Raw genomic sequence first — 17,229 nt, 5'->3', positions numbered from 1 at the left:
CTTAGAAAGGGGGCAGTTCACCTTTGTCACCCAGCCCGCTCTCTGCTAAGTGCAGGTGAGCCGCCCTGGTGTGTTCTTAGGAGAACAGTGAGGGCTCATCCCCCATTGACAGATGAGGTCATCACTCCCAGGTTCCATCTGGACCACTGTGCTGAGTGAAGGAAAGAGGCCAGAGGACACACAAACCTAGATCTCATTAGCTCCAAACTAATTTTTCCTGCCTCATTGGAAGGACTGATGCTGAGACTCCAGTCCTTTGGCCACCTGATGCAGAGCTGACTCATTGGAAAAGCCCCTGATGCTGGGAAAGATTGAGGGCAGGAGAAGGGGACGACAGAGGATGAGATGGCTGGATGGCATCACCGACTCAATGGACATGAGTTTGAACAGGCTCCAGGAGATGGTGAAGGACAGGGAAGCCTGGCGAGCTGCAGTCCACAGGGTCGCAGAGTCATACAGGACTGAGCAACTGAACAGCAGCAACAGCTACAGAAGCATCCTATCCCTTTTTAAACATTACTTATTTGAAGCCCTGATATCAAATCACAAACTCTGCAGCCTGGGTGTTCAAAGCAAATTTGACTTCTCATTTCAGGACATATTTTTCTTGTGCTCTCTTGGCAAACTTGAGCCTGTTAGGATGAGTGCTTCCAGGCGCAAAGGAGCGTGAGGACCAACTGTTTGGTGGACAGGGGTGCCGGGCTGTAGCAGCGTTTTGTGGATTCATTTCCGTTTGTCTGTGGCAGCTCCTGACAGAGGCTTTCACTGACTCAGTTCCGAGCATGACTTACAAATCTCCTTTCCCTCTTGGTGACTTTTATAGGCATCTGTTGTCCACATCCTGACCCCACGCCGTCACCCATCAGATACTCTCGTGAAGTCTGATTTACACTGTGCAGTCTGAACTCTTTAGAAAGGAGCTCCTGAAAGGAATCGTCAGTGATGAGAACATAAATCCCAAAGGTTGCAAGAGTCACATGTCATGTTAGGATGACCCTTTGATCCAGGTTTAGCAGTGCTTTCTCTTTCGGAAAGTCTTTGCTAACTGAACGACGTCATTGCACATTTGCTTAATGACAAAGTTTCTAACTTTCTCCTTCCATTCCTTCATTGTTTATGTCACTGTTGCCCTGAATAATGAATCATCAGACCCTTGGAGAAAGGAAAACGTGAAGGGAGCATCGTGATCTTAATAGGCAGATAAATCCTCAGCCTTGATCTTAGAGAGGCTTGGGAGTTCATCCTCATAGGGTCATGGGACCTCACTGAATGGGGGCTCTCCTTCATTTTTCCTAGGAGTCCAGCTCTGTGAGGCCCTGGCCAGCTGACCAGGAAGGGTGGGGAGAGCTTTGGTGAAGGGTAGACCCATCCACCTCAACTTTCCCAAGTTGCAGAATGTGAGGAATGGTGCCAAGAATGGCCCCACTTGACAAGAGTTGGGGTTGCAAGAGTGGGTGGCTCTAGGTTGGCACCATCCATTTCCTTTAAAAGAACTATTTTTTCCCCCAGTGAATGAATCATTGCAACCAAAACAACATGGCCTGGAGAGGAAGAATTAAAATGTAGAAATTATTTCCTAGCCTCCGCCAAAGGACAAAGGAAGACAAGTCCGCACCGCAGTTCATCAGCGACTGTTTTTCAGAGCCTTTTTATTTCTTAAATATAATGAGGAAAAATCATTGCTGAGCTCCCACATGGAAGATGCAGATGTTAATCCAAGACGACACAAGGTCCTCTTTCCAGGCACTGGCTGGGAGGGCAGAAGGCGCGCATGCTCTTGACAATAAATAATCCCCAGCCAACCGGGGAGATGTCTTTGGGCTTCCACTTGCTGTTGTTTGCAGTAGTTTTTCTTTTTTAATAAATTTTATTTTATTATTGGAGTATAATTGCTTTCTAGTACTGTGTTAGTTTCTGTTGTATAACAAAGTAAATTTGCAGTATTTTTTATTTTTAATAACCAAAAGCCACCATGTTTGGTTGGTACAGTGAGGAGGAATATTCAGATTTTCCAGCTACCTCGGGCCTGTAATTCAAACCATTTGTCCAACAATTTAAAAACATCATGATTTTAGTTTTAGAAAAAACATGGGCCTTGCAATGCAGTAGGCTTAGGGTAGCCATTTCAGGGAGGAAAAGGCAATGGCAAGCCACTCCAATACTCTTGCCTAGAAAATCCCATGGATGGAGGAGCCTGGTAGGCTGCAGTCCCTGGGGTCGCTAAGGGTCGGACACGACTGAGCGACTTCACTTTCACTTTTCACTTTCACACATTGGAGAAGGAAATGGCAGCCCGCTCCGGTGTTCTTGCCTGGAGAATCCCAGGGACAGGGGAGCCTGGTGGGCTTCCGTCTATGGGGTCACACAGAGTCGGACACGACTAAAGTGACTTAGCAGCTTAGCAGCAGCAGCCATTTCAGGGGGAATTCACCATGATGCAGAATGACCCACTGGGCCTCTCCAGGCTGGCTGTACAAAGAGTTCAAATTTAAAAGATACGGAAGAGAAAGTCTGAGCACTGATTCTAGGAATTCTGTCTCATCCCCAGCTTGTTACAAATAGTTTCATTGGGACACAGCTGCACCTGCTCACTGACACAGCTTTGCACTTTCACACTATGATACAGCAGAGATTAGATGAAAAGTGAAAGTGTTAGTCACTCAGTCGTGTCCGACTCTTTGTGACTCCATGGACTATAGCCCGCCAGCCTCCTCTGTCCATGGAATTCTCCAGGCAAGAGTGCTGGAGTGGGTCGCCATTCCCTTCTCCAGGGGATCTTCCTGACCCAGGGACTGAACCCAGGTCCCCCACATGTAGCAGGCAGATTCTTTACCGTTTGAGCCATCAGGGAAGCCTGGCATCTAAAATACTCAGCAGGTAGCTCTTTTACAGAAAACCCTTGCATCAGGGGAATGACATACCTTACCATGTTGGATGTTCACAGCCTTCTCTGGAGCCCCAGGAGTGAGCTGCCAGTCCCCAGGGGGCCCTGTCCCCTGTGTGATGCATTAATCCCATCTCCCCGCTGACACACTGTGGGACTCAGGGCAGGTAGGGCTTGAGAAAACAGCAGCACAGCCGCTTGCTGGTCCCTGTTCAAAGGCCAGAGTTGTGATCCACAGTGTAGTAGCTGTCTGTGAGAATGAACCCTTGGGAGGCGGAGATTTCACCAAGGTAATGGCCATGTCATCTGCAGACCTCATTTGTGTTGTTCTGTTCAGTTAAAGTCACTAGATAGTCATCGAGGGCATCCTTGGTCACATCCCCCTGTTTCTTTCACTCTCTCTTCCCTCTGCCTCTCCTCCTCAGAGGACCTAAGGTTCTATTGAATTGCCACTGGATGCTTCAGGCAGCACCGCTGTGTATGTGTCTGTCTGTCTTCCATGAGTGCACACAGAGAGGTTTTGACACTGACGAGTAGGCAGGCACAGTAACCCCACTCTGCCCAAAGACCCATGACAGGCTTAAGCACCAGTTTCTACGGCTGGCCTTCTAACTCATGGTCATGGATGATACTGTGTTTAACTGTAGCTGGAATCTGTGCTGTTCTGTTTGTGCCAGGGACAAATGAGTCAGGGACTCCACAGCCCTGCTTGCTGGCAGCCAGGTGGTCTCTGGAGGGGGGTGGGGTAGGAGCGCGTATCTGGTTCTCTGGCTGGAAAAGCTTCCTTCCCCCCATACGACACTTCCTTCCCTGATCAGGAGCGCCCCGCTCTGAAACCTGAGGTCGGTGTGACCCCCTTCACTCTATGGTGGTCTTCTCATTGTGCAGAGTGTGTCATTAAGGCAGACAAGGAGAAAGATGAGCTGGAGGGGCTCAGGAATGTAGAGGTCAGGGTGCTCGCCTGGGGCAGATGTGGGTGGACAGGACTCGCCTGATGCTTCTGTGCTGTGGGGACACACTGGCCCTCCTTGTTCACGGGCATCTCTCCTTTACGTCTCACACATTTTCTACCTGGTGGCCTCCCGTTAGAATGAGGGAAACAGACTCATGAAGTTGCAGGGATTTGCTTAAGGTCATGGAACAAGTGAGTCTGAACTAAAATTGAAGTCGGTCTGACTCTGTGGTCAGAGGCCCACACGTTCTTAGCAGGCGATGGGTCAACTCAAGGATACACAACCCAGGGCAGGCTCTGTCCCCAGAGCCGGGGTCCCTGGGCGGTTTGGCCTTCCTGATTCCTTTAGGAGTGGAGACTGTGACTCATTCCACCCACAGAGCTGCGTGGAGATGAGACGAGGGCTTTCCAGAAGCTGGTGGTCGAGGGTTGGTAGGGGAGCCATTGGCTTCTCTTGAAGGTGCTGGTTAAAGCAAATTTTCTCTTTTGTCAACAGCTTGTACCTTCAGACGTACCTTGTAAGCGCTGGTACCCTGGGTTGACCGTGATCACTGAGGGGCTTATGGGAGTTAGTATTAGTCGGGATTGAGAATTCAGACAGGGTCTGGTCCCGGCGGTGTCCCTCCTCTCCTCCCCTGTGCCTGACTCCCTCTCTCCTCTTCTTCATTCCTCAGGGAGGTCTTGAGCACCTGATGTGGTAAGGAGCTGGGCTGGGCGTCATGGCCTGGGTAATGGGTGAAGGCGCTTTGTACCGAGTCCTTGCCATCCAAGTGGGGAACCAGGTGTTGAGTGCCTGCTGTGGACCAGGCTTGTGCTGGCGCCTTCATACCTGCCAACATAATTAAGCTCTTTAAGAGTCACAGCCGGGGACTTCCATGGTGGTCCAGTGATTAAGACTTTGGCTTCCAGTGTAAGCGGGGTGAGTTTGATACCTGGTTGGGGAGCAAGATCTCACATGCCTTCCAGACAGAACATACAACAGAAGCAGTGGTGTAACAAATTCAGTGAAGACTTTAAAGATGATCCTCATCACAGCCTGGATTGGAGGGGAGTTTGGGGGAGAATGTTATTGTTCAGACGCTCAGTCATGTCTGACTCTTGGTGACCTCATGGCCTGCAGCATGCCAGGCTTCCCTGTCCTTCACTATCTCCTGGATTTGCTCAAACTCTTATCCATTGAGTCAGTGATGCCATCCCATCATCTCGTCCTCTGCACCTCCTTCTCCTCCAGGCCTCAATCTTTTCCAGTATCAGGGTCTTTTCCAGTGAGTCAGCTCTTCACATGGGGGAAAATGGATACATACGGCTGAGTACCTTCGCTATTCATCTGAAACTATCACAACATTGTTAATCAGCTATCAGTTCAGTACAGTTCAGTAGCTCAGTCATGTCCGATTCTTTGCGACCCCATGAATCACAGCACGCCAGGCCTCCCTGTCCATCACCAACTCCCGGAGTTCACTCAAACTCATGTCCATCGAGTCAGTGATGCCATCCAGCCATCTCATCCTCTGTCGTCCCCGTCTCCTCCCACCCCCAATCCCTTCTAGCATCAGACTCTTTTCCAGTGAGTCAACTCGTCGCATGAGGTGGCCAAAGTATTGGAGTTTCAGCTTTAGCATCAGTCCTTCCAATGAACACCCAGGGTAGATCTCCTTTAGAATGGACTGGTTGCATCTCCTTGCAGTCCAAGGGACTCTCAAGAGTCTTCTCCAGCACCACAGTTCAAAAGCATCAATTCTTTGGCAATCAGCTTTCTTCACAGTCCAACTCTCACATCCATACATGACCATGGGAAAAACCATAGTCTTGACTAGACGGACCTTTGTTGGCAAAGTAATGTCTCTGCTTTTTAATATGTCATCCAGGTTGGTCATAACTTTCCTTCCAAGGTGTAAGCATCTTTTAATCTCATGGCTGCAGTCAGCATTTTGGAGCCCCCCAAAATAAAGTCTGACACTTTTTCCACTGTTTCCCCATCTATTTGCCATGAAGTGATGGGACCAGATGACATGAGCTTCGTTTTCTGAATGTTGAGCTTCAAGCCAACCTTTTCACTCTCCTCTTTCACTTTCATCAAGAGGACTTTGAGTTCCTCTTCACTTTCTGCCATAAGGGTGGTGTCATCTGCATATCTGAGGTTATTGCTATTTCTCCCGGCAATCTTGATTCCAGTTGTGCTTCTTCCAGCCCAGCGTTCCTCATGATGTACTCTGCATTTAAGTTAAATAAGCACCTCAATACAAAAAAAATTTTTTTAATATTTGTCCTCATCAAAAAAAAAAAAATCTAAAAAAAATGTCACAGCTGTAGGTAGACAAGCCAGTCGTCTGATCCAAACCCCCAGTGCCTTCCTGTGTCACTCAGAGGAGAGGCCAGCTCCAGCCAGTCTCCCTGGGTGTCTCTCCATTCTAACCCCACCCATCACACTGCCCTCTTGGCTTAAACGAGCAGCAACAGGCCTTCTGTTTACTCACTTGATGTGCTTGTGGCTTGCCCCCTCCGTCCTGTCTGCCCACCCCCCCCACCTAAGTGCCAGGGAGCCAGGACTCCCAGGGAGTATCTATTGAATCGTAGAACGTCGCAGTGGGTGTCATCTGCCTGCTTCGGTAAAGACACTTCAGTGCGTCTGCACAGAGAGATGCTCCGCTCATGAACCTCAGCATGTTATGGATCAGTTTTCCAAAAATTGATCTTTAGAGTCAACACAGTCCCAATAAGCATCACATCAGCCATTTTTTATAGAAATTGACAGTGTTGATTCTGAAACTTCCATGGAAACGCAAAGAACTAAAATAATGAGGAATCTTGAAGAAGAAGAACAAAGTTGGAAACTCTTCATACAGTTGAGAACGTTGTTCTTCTTTTCAAGATTCCTCATTATTTTAGTTAAGCAGCTGTCACCCCTTTAACGTCTCTGTTGTTCCTTTAACCTGATCTCATGGGTTCCCATTCTTCCCCTTGCCCTCTTCCCTGTGCGCTTTAGGCTTCTCTAGCTCCTCCACGTTATAAAGTGAAAGAGTGACTCAAATACAAGAGGGGAGGGGTCCACATGTTTCCCACAACAGTCGACAGGGGAAGCAACCCAGTATCCATGGACAGAGGATGGGCAAATAGAAGGTGGTCTATGCATACAGTGGAGTATGAGTCAGTCTCAGAAAGGAAGGGGCTTCTGCCACACGCCAAGACACGATGGGCCTGGAGAGTGTTATGATAAGTGCAATCAACCCATTGCCAAAGGACAAATCCTGTATAATTCTACCTATACAAAGGCCTCAAGGAAGTGTGTGTGATTAGTTGCTCAGTCATGTCTGACTCTTTGTGACTCCATAGACTGTAGCCCACCAGGCTCCTCTGTCCATGGAATTCTCCAGGCAAGAATACTGGAGTGGGTTGCCACTTCCTCCTCCAGGGAATCTTCCCAACTCAGGGATCAAACTCATGTCTCTTGCATCTCCCGTTTCGGTAGGTAGATTCTTTACCACTGAGCCACCTGGGAATGAAGGCCCTAGAGTTGTCAAAATTGAAGACAGAAAGTAGCATGGTGGTTATCAGGGGCTGAAGGAGGGGAAATGGGGATTCAGTATTTAATGGGAATAGATTTTCAGTTTTACAAGATAAAAAGCTCCAGAGGTGGATGGTGGTGGTAGCTGTATGACAGGATGAATGTATTTACGGCCTATGAATTGCACACTTTGAAACGATCGTTTTACGTTATGTGTACTTTACCCCAATGGGGCTTCTTACTGTGCACTTTGCTTTTCAGGTTATTTTATATTGCAGCGTGGTTGCTTTAATTTTATATTGCAGTGTGGCTGCTTTACAGTGTTGTCCTAGTTTTAGTTGTGCAGCAAAGTGAATCAGTTACACTTACACGAACATCCAGTTATTTTCAGATTCTTTCCCCATGTTGGTTGTTACAGAATGTTGAGTAGAGTTCCCTGTGATGTACATAAAGTCCTTATTGATTATCTATTTTATATATAGTTGTGTGTATGTTAATCCCAGCCTCCTAATTTCATCCCTCTCCTCCCCCACCTTTCCCCTTTCAGTTCAGTTCAGTCGCTCAGTCGTGTCCGACTCTCCGCGACCCCATGAATCACAGCACGCCAGACCTCCCTGTCCATCACCAAATCCCGGAGTTCATGCAAACTCATGTCCATCGAGTCGGTGATGCCATCCAGCCATCTCATTCTCTGTCGTCCCCATCTCCTCCCACCCCCAATCCCTCCCAGCATCAGAGTCTTTTCCAGTGAGTCAACTCGTTGCATGAGGTGGCCAAAGTATTGGAGTTTCAGCTTTAGCATCAGTCCTTCCAAAGAACACCCAGGACTGATTTCCTTTAGAATGGACTGGTTGGATCTCCTTGCAGTCCAAGGGACTTATGTGTTTTCAAAATGTGTGAGTCTGTTTTATAAATAAGTTAATTTGTATCATTATTTGAGATTCCACATATAAGTGATACCATGTGATATTTGTCTTTGACTTATTTTGCTTAGTATGATAATCTTAGGTCCATCCATGTCATTGCAAATGGTATTGTTTCATTCTTTTTTGTGACCGAGTAATATTCCATTTTATTTATGTACAACATCTTCTTTATCCATTCCTCTGTTGACGGACATGAGGAAGGCATAGAAGACAGCACAAAACAGGATGTCAGCACGGAGTTTATTGGGCAGGTTCTTCCAGGGAACTTGGCTCAGGTGTGTACTGTTCCCCCAGGTGCAGCGGAGCCCCTTGACTTAAGGGTCAAGTGCCAGGTATCAGGCAAGGAAATGGGAGGGGCAGGAAAGAAGAGGAAGTGGGTGTAGAGCATCAGGGCTTTGTGGATTCAGGAAGTGTTTAAGGACACACAGAGAGAAATCAGAGCTGCCAAGGTTGGTACAGAATACCTATTAATCATTTGTAGAAGCTTCGTGTATGACGAAGCAACCTCAGTACTCCAGGCAGGATTTCAGATCCTCAGCAAAGCAGACTGAAGCCCACACCCTCCTGTGAATGTGCTCTGTCCAGGGGCACCTGGGAAAGGGCAAGACTTTTACCCTTTCCCTGTGGCTGGAGCCTAACTCACGCCCCCGGCACACAGACAGCCACCCCTTTCCTTGAAGCACAGACCTGGGTAGCACATCATTAAATGAATGGACTGCATTTTCCATGTCTCAAAGCTTTGAACAGTTTCCATGTGGGAAACATTAAGCAGATGCCTGTTTGCAGATGTGCTAAGCCCACTTTAATTATGATACAAGCCTCGACTGCCAAATGGCGTGTCTCACAAATCTATCACTGAAATATGCTTGCCGAACGGGGCTTGTGTGTGAACAGGGATGTGGCTGCACAATTCCTTTTCCTCTTTGGCTCAGATTGGTGTCTGGGCTCACAGCAGATGAACACCACACAACGAAATTATCTCAGAGCAAAGATTGATCTGTTCCCATGAAGAATTGTTACCTGAGGTTATCATTTTTATATATGGTCCTATTGGATTTGCTCGTGTTTGGTTTAGAATTTTTATAGCCATGTTCATGAATGAGCTTGGCCTCTAATCATTCTTTCTTTTAATGTTCTTGTCACCGCCAGTGGGAAGCTACTGTTTAACACAGGGAGCCCAGCTCAGTGCTCTGGCAATGTGGAGGGGCAGGATCGGGGCTGGGGCAGGGGAAGTGGGGGCGGGGCAGGGGAAGTGGGGTCGGAGCAGAGGGAAGGTCAAGAAGGAGGGCACATGTGCATACGTATAGCTGATATAGACCCGGGTTTGATCCCTGTGTTGGGAAGATCCCCTGGAGAGGGGAATGGCAACCCACTCCAGTATTCTTGTCTGGAGAATCCCATGGAGAGAGGAACCTGGCAGGCTACGGTCCATGGGGTCAAAAAGAGTCAGACACGACTGAGCAACTAACAGGTTTTTTTTGTACATGTTGTTATCCAGCAGAAACCAACACAACACTGTAAAGCAAGTATCTCCCAATTAAAAATAAAGGGATCTGAGCTTACAGACATGATGTTGGATTGGAGGAAGTAGCGTGTAGATAACTTTATTGTTAAAAAAAATTTCACACTGTCTTTTTCATGAAATGAGTTATTTTCATTTAAAAAATTATGATCTAGAACTTGGAATTTCAAGAGTAAACATTAGTGCATTCTCAAAGTGTCGATTCTGGAGTCCTGACGTCAGACCTTCTGCTTGGAGACCAGAAGCACATGGACCATGGTGACTCAGTTTCCATGTGGTCCCCGCCCGTGTCTCCATCACACTCTGCCTCATGTTCCTGCCTCCAGTTCACCTAACTGGCCTCGGGACATCCTGAGAGTCTTTCTGCATGGAGGGCTGGCTAGAGGGGGAGCCCCTGAGATAGAAGGGACACTGGGGGGCGTGTGAAGGAAAGGGAACCAGGAGTGTGGCTCCAAGGCTCACAGGCTTGCGTGGAAGAGAGGACGCCCGGTCAGTGAGCCTGAGAAGCTTCTAGTGAGCGCCCTGGGAGAGGGAAGGCCCAGGTGGTGAGGCAGCCTCTGATGCTCTGGGGCTGCCAGCATGCTCCTGGATTGTTACTGTTCACATCTGTGTGCCTTAAAAAAAAAAAAAAAGCATCAATATCTTACAGTTTTCTGAGTACAGGTCTTTTGCCTCCTTAGATTTATTCCTAACTATTTTATTCTTTTTATTGCAGTGGTAAATGGAATTATTTCCTTAATTTCTCTTTCTGATCTTTCATTGTTAGTGTATAGGAATGCAAGAGATTTCTGTGTATTAATTTTATATCCTGCAACTTTACCAAATTCATTGATTAGTACCAGAAGTTTTCTGGTGGCATCTTGAGGATTTTCTATGTATAGTATCATGTCATCTGCAGACATTGACAGTTTTATTTCTTCTTTTTCAATCTGGATTCCTTTTATTTCTTTTTCTTCCCTGCCGAGGCTGGGACTTCCACCATTATGTTGAATAACCATGGCAAGAATGGACATCCTTGTCTTGTTCCTGACCTTAAAGGAAACGCTTTCACCACACTGGCATACCGATTGAATTAAGTCAGAAAGAACAAAACAAATGTCATATATTAACGTATATGGTATGGAATTTAGAAAAATGGTGCAGATGAACCTATTTGCACAGCAGAAATAGAGACACAGATATAGGGGTCAAACATGTGGACACCAAGGGGGACGGGTGTCTTGGATGAATTGGGAGATTGGAATTGACACATATACACTATTGATGCTGTGTATAAAATGAGACCTACTGTACAGCACAGAGAACTCTACTTGATGCTCTGTAGTGACGTACTTGGGAAGTAAATCCCCAAAAGGAGGGGATATATGTGTATGTATATGATTCACTTTGCCATACAGCAGGAACTAAGAAAACATTATAAAACAATTATACTCCAATAAAATTTTTTTTGAAAGGACAGCAATTATACTTATTTGGGGCCCCAATTCCTCCAGGCTGCCTAAGAGGAGTTTGTATATTTGACGGAATAGATAAATAAATGCTCTCCTTTAGAATGTCATGGGCAGCTTTCAGGTTTAAGTCTTGAAATAAACAGATGCTGCTTTGAGCTGGGTCCAGAAAACAGTTCCCAAAGTGTGATCTAGGGAACTAGGGGGTTCCAGGAGGTCAGGACGATTTTTGTAATGTTGGCATATCATCTGCCTATTCACTCACTTTTCTTTTTATTATTTTTGTTTGTTTTGATGTGGACCATTTTTAAAGTCTTTATAGAATTTGTTACAATGTTGCTTCTGTTTTATGTTTTGGCTTTTTGGCTGCAAGGCATGTGGGATCTAGTTCCTTGAAAAGGGATGGAACCTGTGCCCCCCGCATGGAAGGCGAAGCCTTAATCACTGGACCACCAGGGAAGTCCCTATGGTGGACTTTTCCAGCAACTCCTTAACATCTGTCAGATACATCTCTCTGATGCCTAATAGACAGCATTCTTGCATCTTTAAGATTTCTCAGTTTTCACCCACATAGACAAGAGCTCTTCAGAGTCCTCAGTCATTTTTAAGCATGCAAATGGTTGCTGGAACCAGAAAGTTTGAGAAGCTATGGATTAAAGCATGTGGTTTCAGTTCAGTTCAGTTGCTCAGTCATGTCCAACTCTCCGCGACCCCATGAATCACAGCACGCCAGGCCTCCCTGTCCATCACCAACTCCCGGAGTTCTCTCAAACTCATGTCCACAGAGTCAGTGATGCCATCCAGCCATCTCATTCTATGTCATCCCCTTCTCCTCCCACCCCCAACCTTTCCCAGAATCAGAGTCTTTTCTGGACTGTGAAGAAAGCTGATCACCGAAGAATTGATGCTTTTGAACTGTGGTGTTAGAGAAGACTCTTGAGAGTCCCTTGTATTGCAAGGAGATCCAACCAGTCCATTCTAAAGGAGATCAATCCTGGGTGTTCATTGGAAGGACTGATGCTAAAGCATGTGGTTTAGATCAGCCCAAAATGATGCTTAGTAGTAAAGAATCTGCCTGCCAGTGCAGGAGACCCAGGATGGATCCCTGGGTGGGAAAGAGCCCCTGGAGAAGGAAATGGCAACCCACTGCAGCATTCTTGCCTGGAGAATCCCATGGACAAAGGAGCCTGGCAGGCTACATTCCATGGGGTAGCAGAGTCAGACATGACTTAGGGACCAAACAAAAATAACAATAATGATGGCAACCAGAAAGACCTGTGAGAAAGGTTGAGAATCAGACAGGCATCATCTGTTCTTTTTTTTTTATTTTGCAGGAAAAACTGCAGAGACAATCTAATGGATGAAGATGAGAAAGACAGAGCAAAGAGGTAAGAGACATTTAAACCTTGCTTGTTCTCACTCTGCAGAGAAAGGCACAGTCAGAGATGGAAGACACACGCTCCATGAAATACTGCATGCTCTGCCCCCAGAATTCATACCAGTTACCCCAGTTCTGTTCCTTACCCTGAAGTTACTCATTGTCTAGGACTTGCCAAATTGTTTGTAGTTTTCACATGTTCATGTACTGACCCTGTTAACCCAGCCCTCTTTTAAAAGGCTTCTGGTTACTGCGTTTCCAGGATGAACACTTCTTGGCCAGGCAGTGTGACTGGAGCCAGGCCAGCCTGGGTTCAAATCCTACTTCTGCTGTTGGGAAGCGGTTGGCCCTGGACAATAATGGGCATAATCAGCAGTTCACACTGGACATGGAATGACCATCCCCACTGGGATGTGCTCTTCCATGTATGTTGTCTCAGCTTCCTCGTTAGCCAGGATCATGGCCACTTGACACTGGTTTTGGGTTGACCAGAAACCCCGGCTTGGTTGCTGGCATGTCAGTGCTGTTATAACTGTGTCCATGCTTGTCCCTTCAGTGGACATTCATTGAATCCCTCCTGTATATGAGGAGTCATAAAGTGGATATTTTGAAGGTACAGCCCAGTCGGATGTTATCAATTTCGTAAAATCAGCCCAAGTTGACAGTTACTGCACCAGGCTCTGGGGAAAGAGAGATGAACAATAGGTGTCTTGCCCATGAAGGGTCCCAGGTGATGGTAGCGATGGGTAGGTGACCACAAATCATTAGCCTGCACAGACATGAAATGTCCTGTCTCAGGATGGTCTTTGCTCATGCCCAGTGGACAAGCCTCCCTCCTCCAGGCTCTTTCCTCTTTGTTCCTCCTGCCACTGCCCGGCTGGCAGGTCCCTCCCCAAGCCCCTGAAGCCCTCTCCTCTTTTTTAAATATTTATTTATTTTTGGCTGCACTGGGTCTCTGTTGCTGTGTGGGATTTTCTCTGGTTGCGGTGGGAGGGCTTCTCACTGTGGCCACTTCTCTTGTGTGGCGTGGGCTTTAGGGCACTCAGACTTCAGCAGTTGTGGTTCCCAGGCTCCAGAACACAGGCTCAGTGGTTGTGACCCACGAGCTTAGTTGCTCCCTGGCATGAGGAATCTTTCCAGATTAGGGATCCAACTCGTGTCTTTTGCATTGTCAGGCAGATTCTTTATCACTGAGCCACCAGGGAAGCCCCCCAACAACCTCTAACAAACCCGCAGAGCTGAAGGGTCTGTCCGCCTCCCCTCACAGAGCCCGCCACCCAACTGTCACCTACAAAATCCTCCACTTGTAAATGACAGAGCTCTCAGAGGTCACTCAGTTCAGCAGCCCCAGGGGAGTCTATCCTTCCATCTTGCCTGGTGGCGGGGCGGCCTTGAGAACCACAAACCCCCAGGCACTCAGCCCTCTGAGACCCAAATCACAGGGAATGTTTGTACTGTTTGTTCATTTCCCAAAGATTTCCTTAAAAAAAATCAGGGAGCAGGGAAATGGCCTGAAGTGTAGACAAACTCAGATTGGTGTGCAGTGAGGGTTGTTGGAGTTGAAGGAACAGCACTGGGGGCTCAGCATATTCTAAATCTCTGCTTTTCCATTCGTTTGAAAGTTGTTCTATAATAACTATTTATTTTTTAAATTATTTTCCTGTGTATTTTTTTAAATTATAGTTGCTTTACAGTGCTGTCCTAGTTTCCAGTATACAGCAAAGTGATTCAGCCATAGGTATACATATATCCCCTCTTCCTTGGATTTCCTTCCCATTTAGTCACCACAGAGCAGAGTTCCCTATGTTATACAGCAGGTTCTCATTAGTCATCCATTTCGTACATAGTATCAATACTGTCTGTATGCCAATTTCAATCTCCCAATTCATCCCACCCTGCCTTCTTCCCTTGGTATCTATATGTTTGTTCTCTCTGTGTGTAATAACAATTTAAACATTGGAACTCCATTTAGGAGGGAGGTGGGAGGGAGGTTCAGGAGGGGGAACTCATGTACACCCGGGGCGGATTCATGTCAATGTATGGCAAAACCAACCAATATAATATTGTAAAATAATTAGCCTCCAATAAAAAATTAAAAATAAATAAATAAACCTAAGGAACTCCTCGGATTAGTCTAACAGGCCCTTCACTTGGCACTGGGCACCATGGCTATCTTAGGCCACCACCTACATGGGTTGTAAAATCCATATGGGTCCCAAACAACATGTAAATAAATAGAGCAGACCAGTCTAGAGTAGAGTCCTGGCACCCTGTCTCATGGGCAGGCTTCCAGCTCTCCACTCTGGGGCATCTTGCCTCTTGGTGGACTCCCAGGATGCTGTGAACAGAGAGCAGAGACCCAAGCCACATGCCTGGCTGACCCTGACCCGTCTGCTGGATTCCAACAAGCCCCTTCACCCAATAAGCTTCCACTTTCTCTGACGCAACATTTCTCAGATGCGGGTTATCATTTCTGTCCTGCCCTCCTCTCACGTTATTTTAGGATCAGCCGCAAAATACACCAAGAAGCTCTTCTTATTTTTTTTAGAAGTATTACTTGCTATGTGTGCTAACTTGCTTCAGTCGTGTCCGACTCTTTGCAACCCTATGGACTGGAGCCCACCAGTCTCCTCTGTCCATGGGGATTCTCCAGGCAAGAACACTGGAGCAGGTGGCCATGCCTTCCCCCAGGGGATCTTCCTGACCAGGGATCAAACCCACGTCTCATGTCTCCTGTATCGTCAGATGGGTTCTTTACCACTAGCGCCATGTGGGAAGCCTCACCTGTATGTGAAGAGGAAGAAGATTTCACAATAGCACATTTACAAGCTATTCCCATCCGCAATAATGACAAGGTCAGCAGTGCTGGCCAGCGTTCACTGGGCGTGTCCTGTGTGCCCTGTTCACTTCCGGGTGCTCAGCACCAGGCTAAGAACGTTCCTATGCATTATCTCATATCACCTCCTCCACATCCCTTTGAGGTGTGCATCCCTATTATTACCATTTTACAGATGAGGAAACGAAGGCCCAATAAGGTTAAGCAACTTTTTAGATACCCTAAAGCTGTAATAAGTAGCAGAAGTTAAATACAGCCTTCCTAAATGCCAGATTCTGTTCTTTTGTTTGTTTGTTTTTGTTTTTTATTTATTTTTTTTTAATTTATTTTATTGGAGGCAAATTACCTTACATTAATATATTGGTTGGTTTTGCCATACATTGACATGAATCTGCCCCGGGTGTACATGTGTTCCCTTTCTTGAACCCCCCTCCCACCTCCCTCTTCCCCATATCCTCCCTCCATGTCATCCCCGTGCACCAGCCCCAAGCATCCTGTATCATGCGTCAAACCTGGACTGGTCACTTATGATAATATACATGCTACAATGCCGTTCTCCCCAATCATCCCACCTTCACCCTCTCCCACAGAGTCCCAAAGACTGTTCTATATGCCTATGTCTCTTTTGCAGTCTCGTATACAGGGTTCAGGTTACCATCTTTCTAAATTTCATATATATGCATTAGTATACTGCATTGATGTTTTTCTTTCTGGCTTACTTCACTCTGTATAATTGGCTCCAATTTCATCCACCTCATTAAAACTGATTCAAATGCATTCTTTTTGATGGCTGAAAAATACTCCATTGTGTGGAGAGGGTGTGGAGAAAAGGGAACCCTCTTACACTGTTGGTGGGAATGCAAACTAGTACAGCCACGATGGAGAACAGTGTGGAGATTCCTCAAAAAACTGGAAATAGAACTGCCATATGATCCAGCGATCGCACTCCTGGGCATAGACACCGAGGAAACCAGAATTGAAAGAGACACATGTACTCCAATGTTCATTGCAGCACTGTTTATAATAGCCAGGACATGGAAGCAACCTAGATGTCCATCTGCAGACGAGTGGATAAGAAAGCTGTGGTACATAGACTCTGTTCTTACTCCCCAGACCACACACACATCTCATCACACGGTAACAAATTCACTCTCTCTGGCAGGTCCAGTCTGTGTCCTAATGTGACTTGCAGTCCACAGGAGTTTGGCTTTGGCCAGCATTCTTTCTTGGCTGCCACGGATCTTAGCTGTGGCTCTCAGGATCTCTGGCTGTGGCATGTGAACTCTTAGTTACGGCATGTGGGACCTTGTTCCCCGACCAGGGACTGAACCTGGGCCCCCTGCATTGGGAGCACAGTCTTAGCCACTGGACCACCAGCAAAGTCCCACCATTATCATCTTTCATGTCACCCCCGGACCCCCAGTTTCTGCCCTGTCTCTCTACCACATGGCTTACCTCGCAATCCGGAAGAGGTATACGTGCAGGATGGCATCACCGACTCGATGGACATGAGCTTGAGCAAGCTCTGGGAGCTGGTGATGGACAGGGAGGCCTGGTGTGCTGCAGTACGTGGGGTCAAAAAGAGTTGGACACAACTGAGCAGCTCAACTGAACATGTCTTTGTATGGCTGAGTCCCTTCGCTGTTCACCTGAAACTGTCACAGCATTGTTAATCGGATATACCCCAAGACAAAATAAAAAGTTTACAAAAAGAAAATAATGCATATTTAGGGTGTGCCATCCTCAGAGATCATCTGACGTAATCAGAGACATTTCAA

General features: G+C 46.8%; 1 protein-coding gene across 5 annotated transcripts in view; it reads left to right on the top strand.

Moving 5' to 3' along the window:
• NPAS2 (neuronal PAS domain protein 2) overlaps window positions 1-17,229 on the top strand; it is a 216,010-nt gene that overhangs the window by 65,538 nt on the left and 133,243 nt on the right. For all 5 annotated transcript variants that reach the window (XM_055401013.2, XM_055401012.2, XM_055401010.2 and 2 more), the window contains exon 2: window positions 12,572-12,625. In XM_055401013.2, the coding sequence (XP_055256988.2) occupies window positions 12,594-12,625 (32 nt within the window). In that variant the 5' untranslated portion in view covers window positions 12,572-12,593. The remainder of the gene's footprint in view (window positions 1-12,571; window positions 12,626-17,229) is intronic.

This window comes from Moschus berezovskii, chromosome 11 (genome assembly GCF_049115385.1).
Source record: "Moschus berezovskii isolate FMDL1 chromosome 11, NW_MosBer_1.0, whole genome shotgun sequence".
Lineage (NCBI taxonomy): Eukaryota > Metazoa > Chordata > Mammalia > Artiodactyla > Moschidae > Moschus > Moschus berezovskii.
Note: the sequence above shows the minus strand (reverse complement) of the source record. Positions and strands in the feature narration are given on the sequence as shown.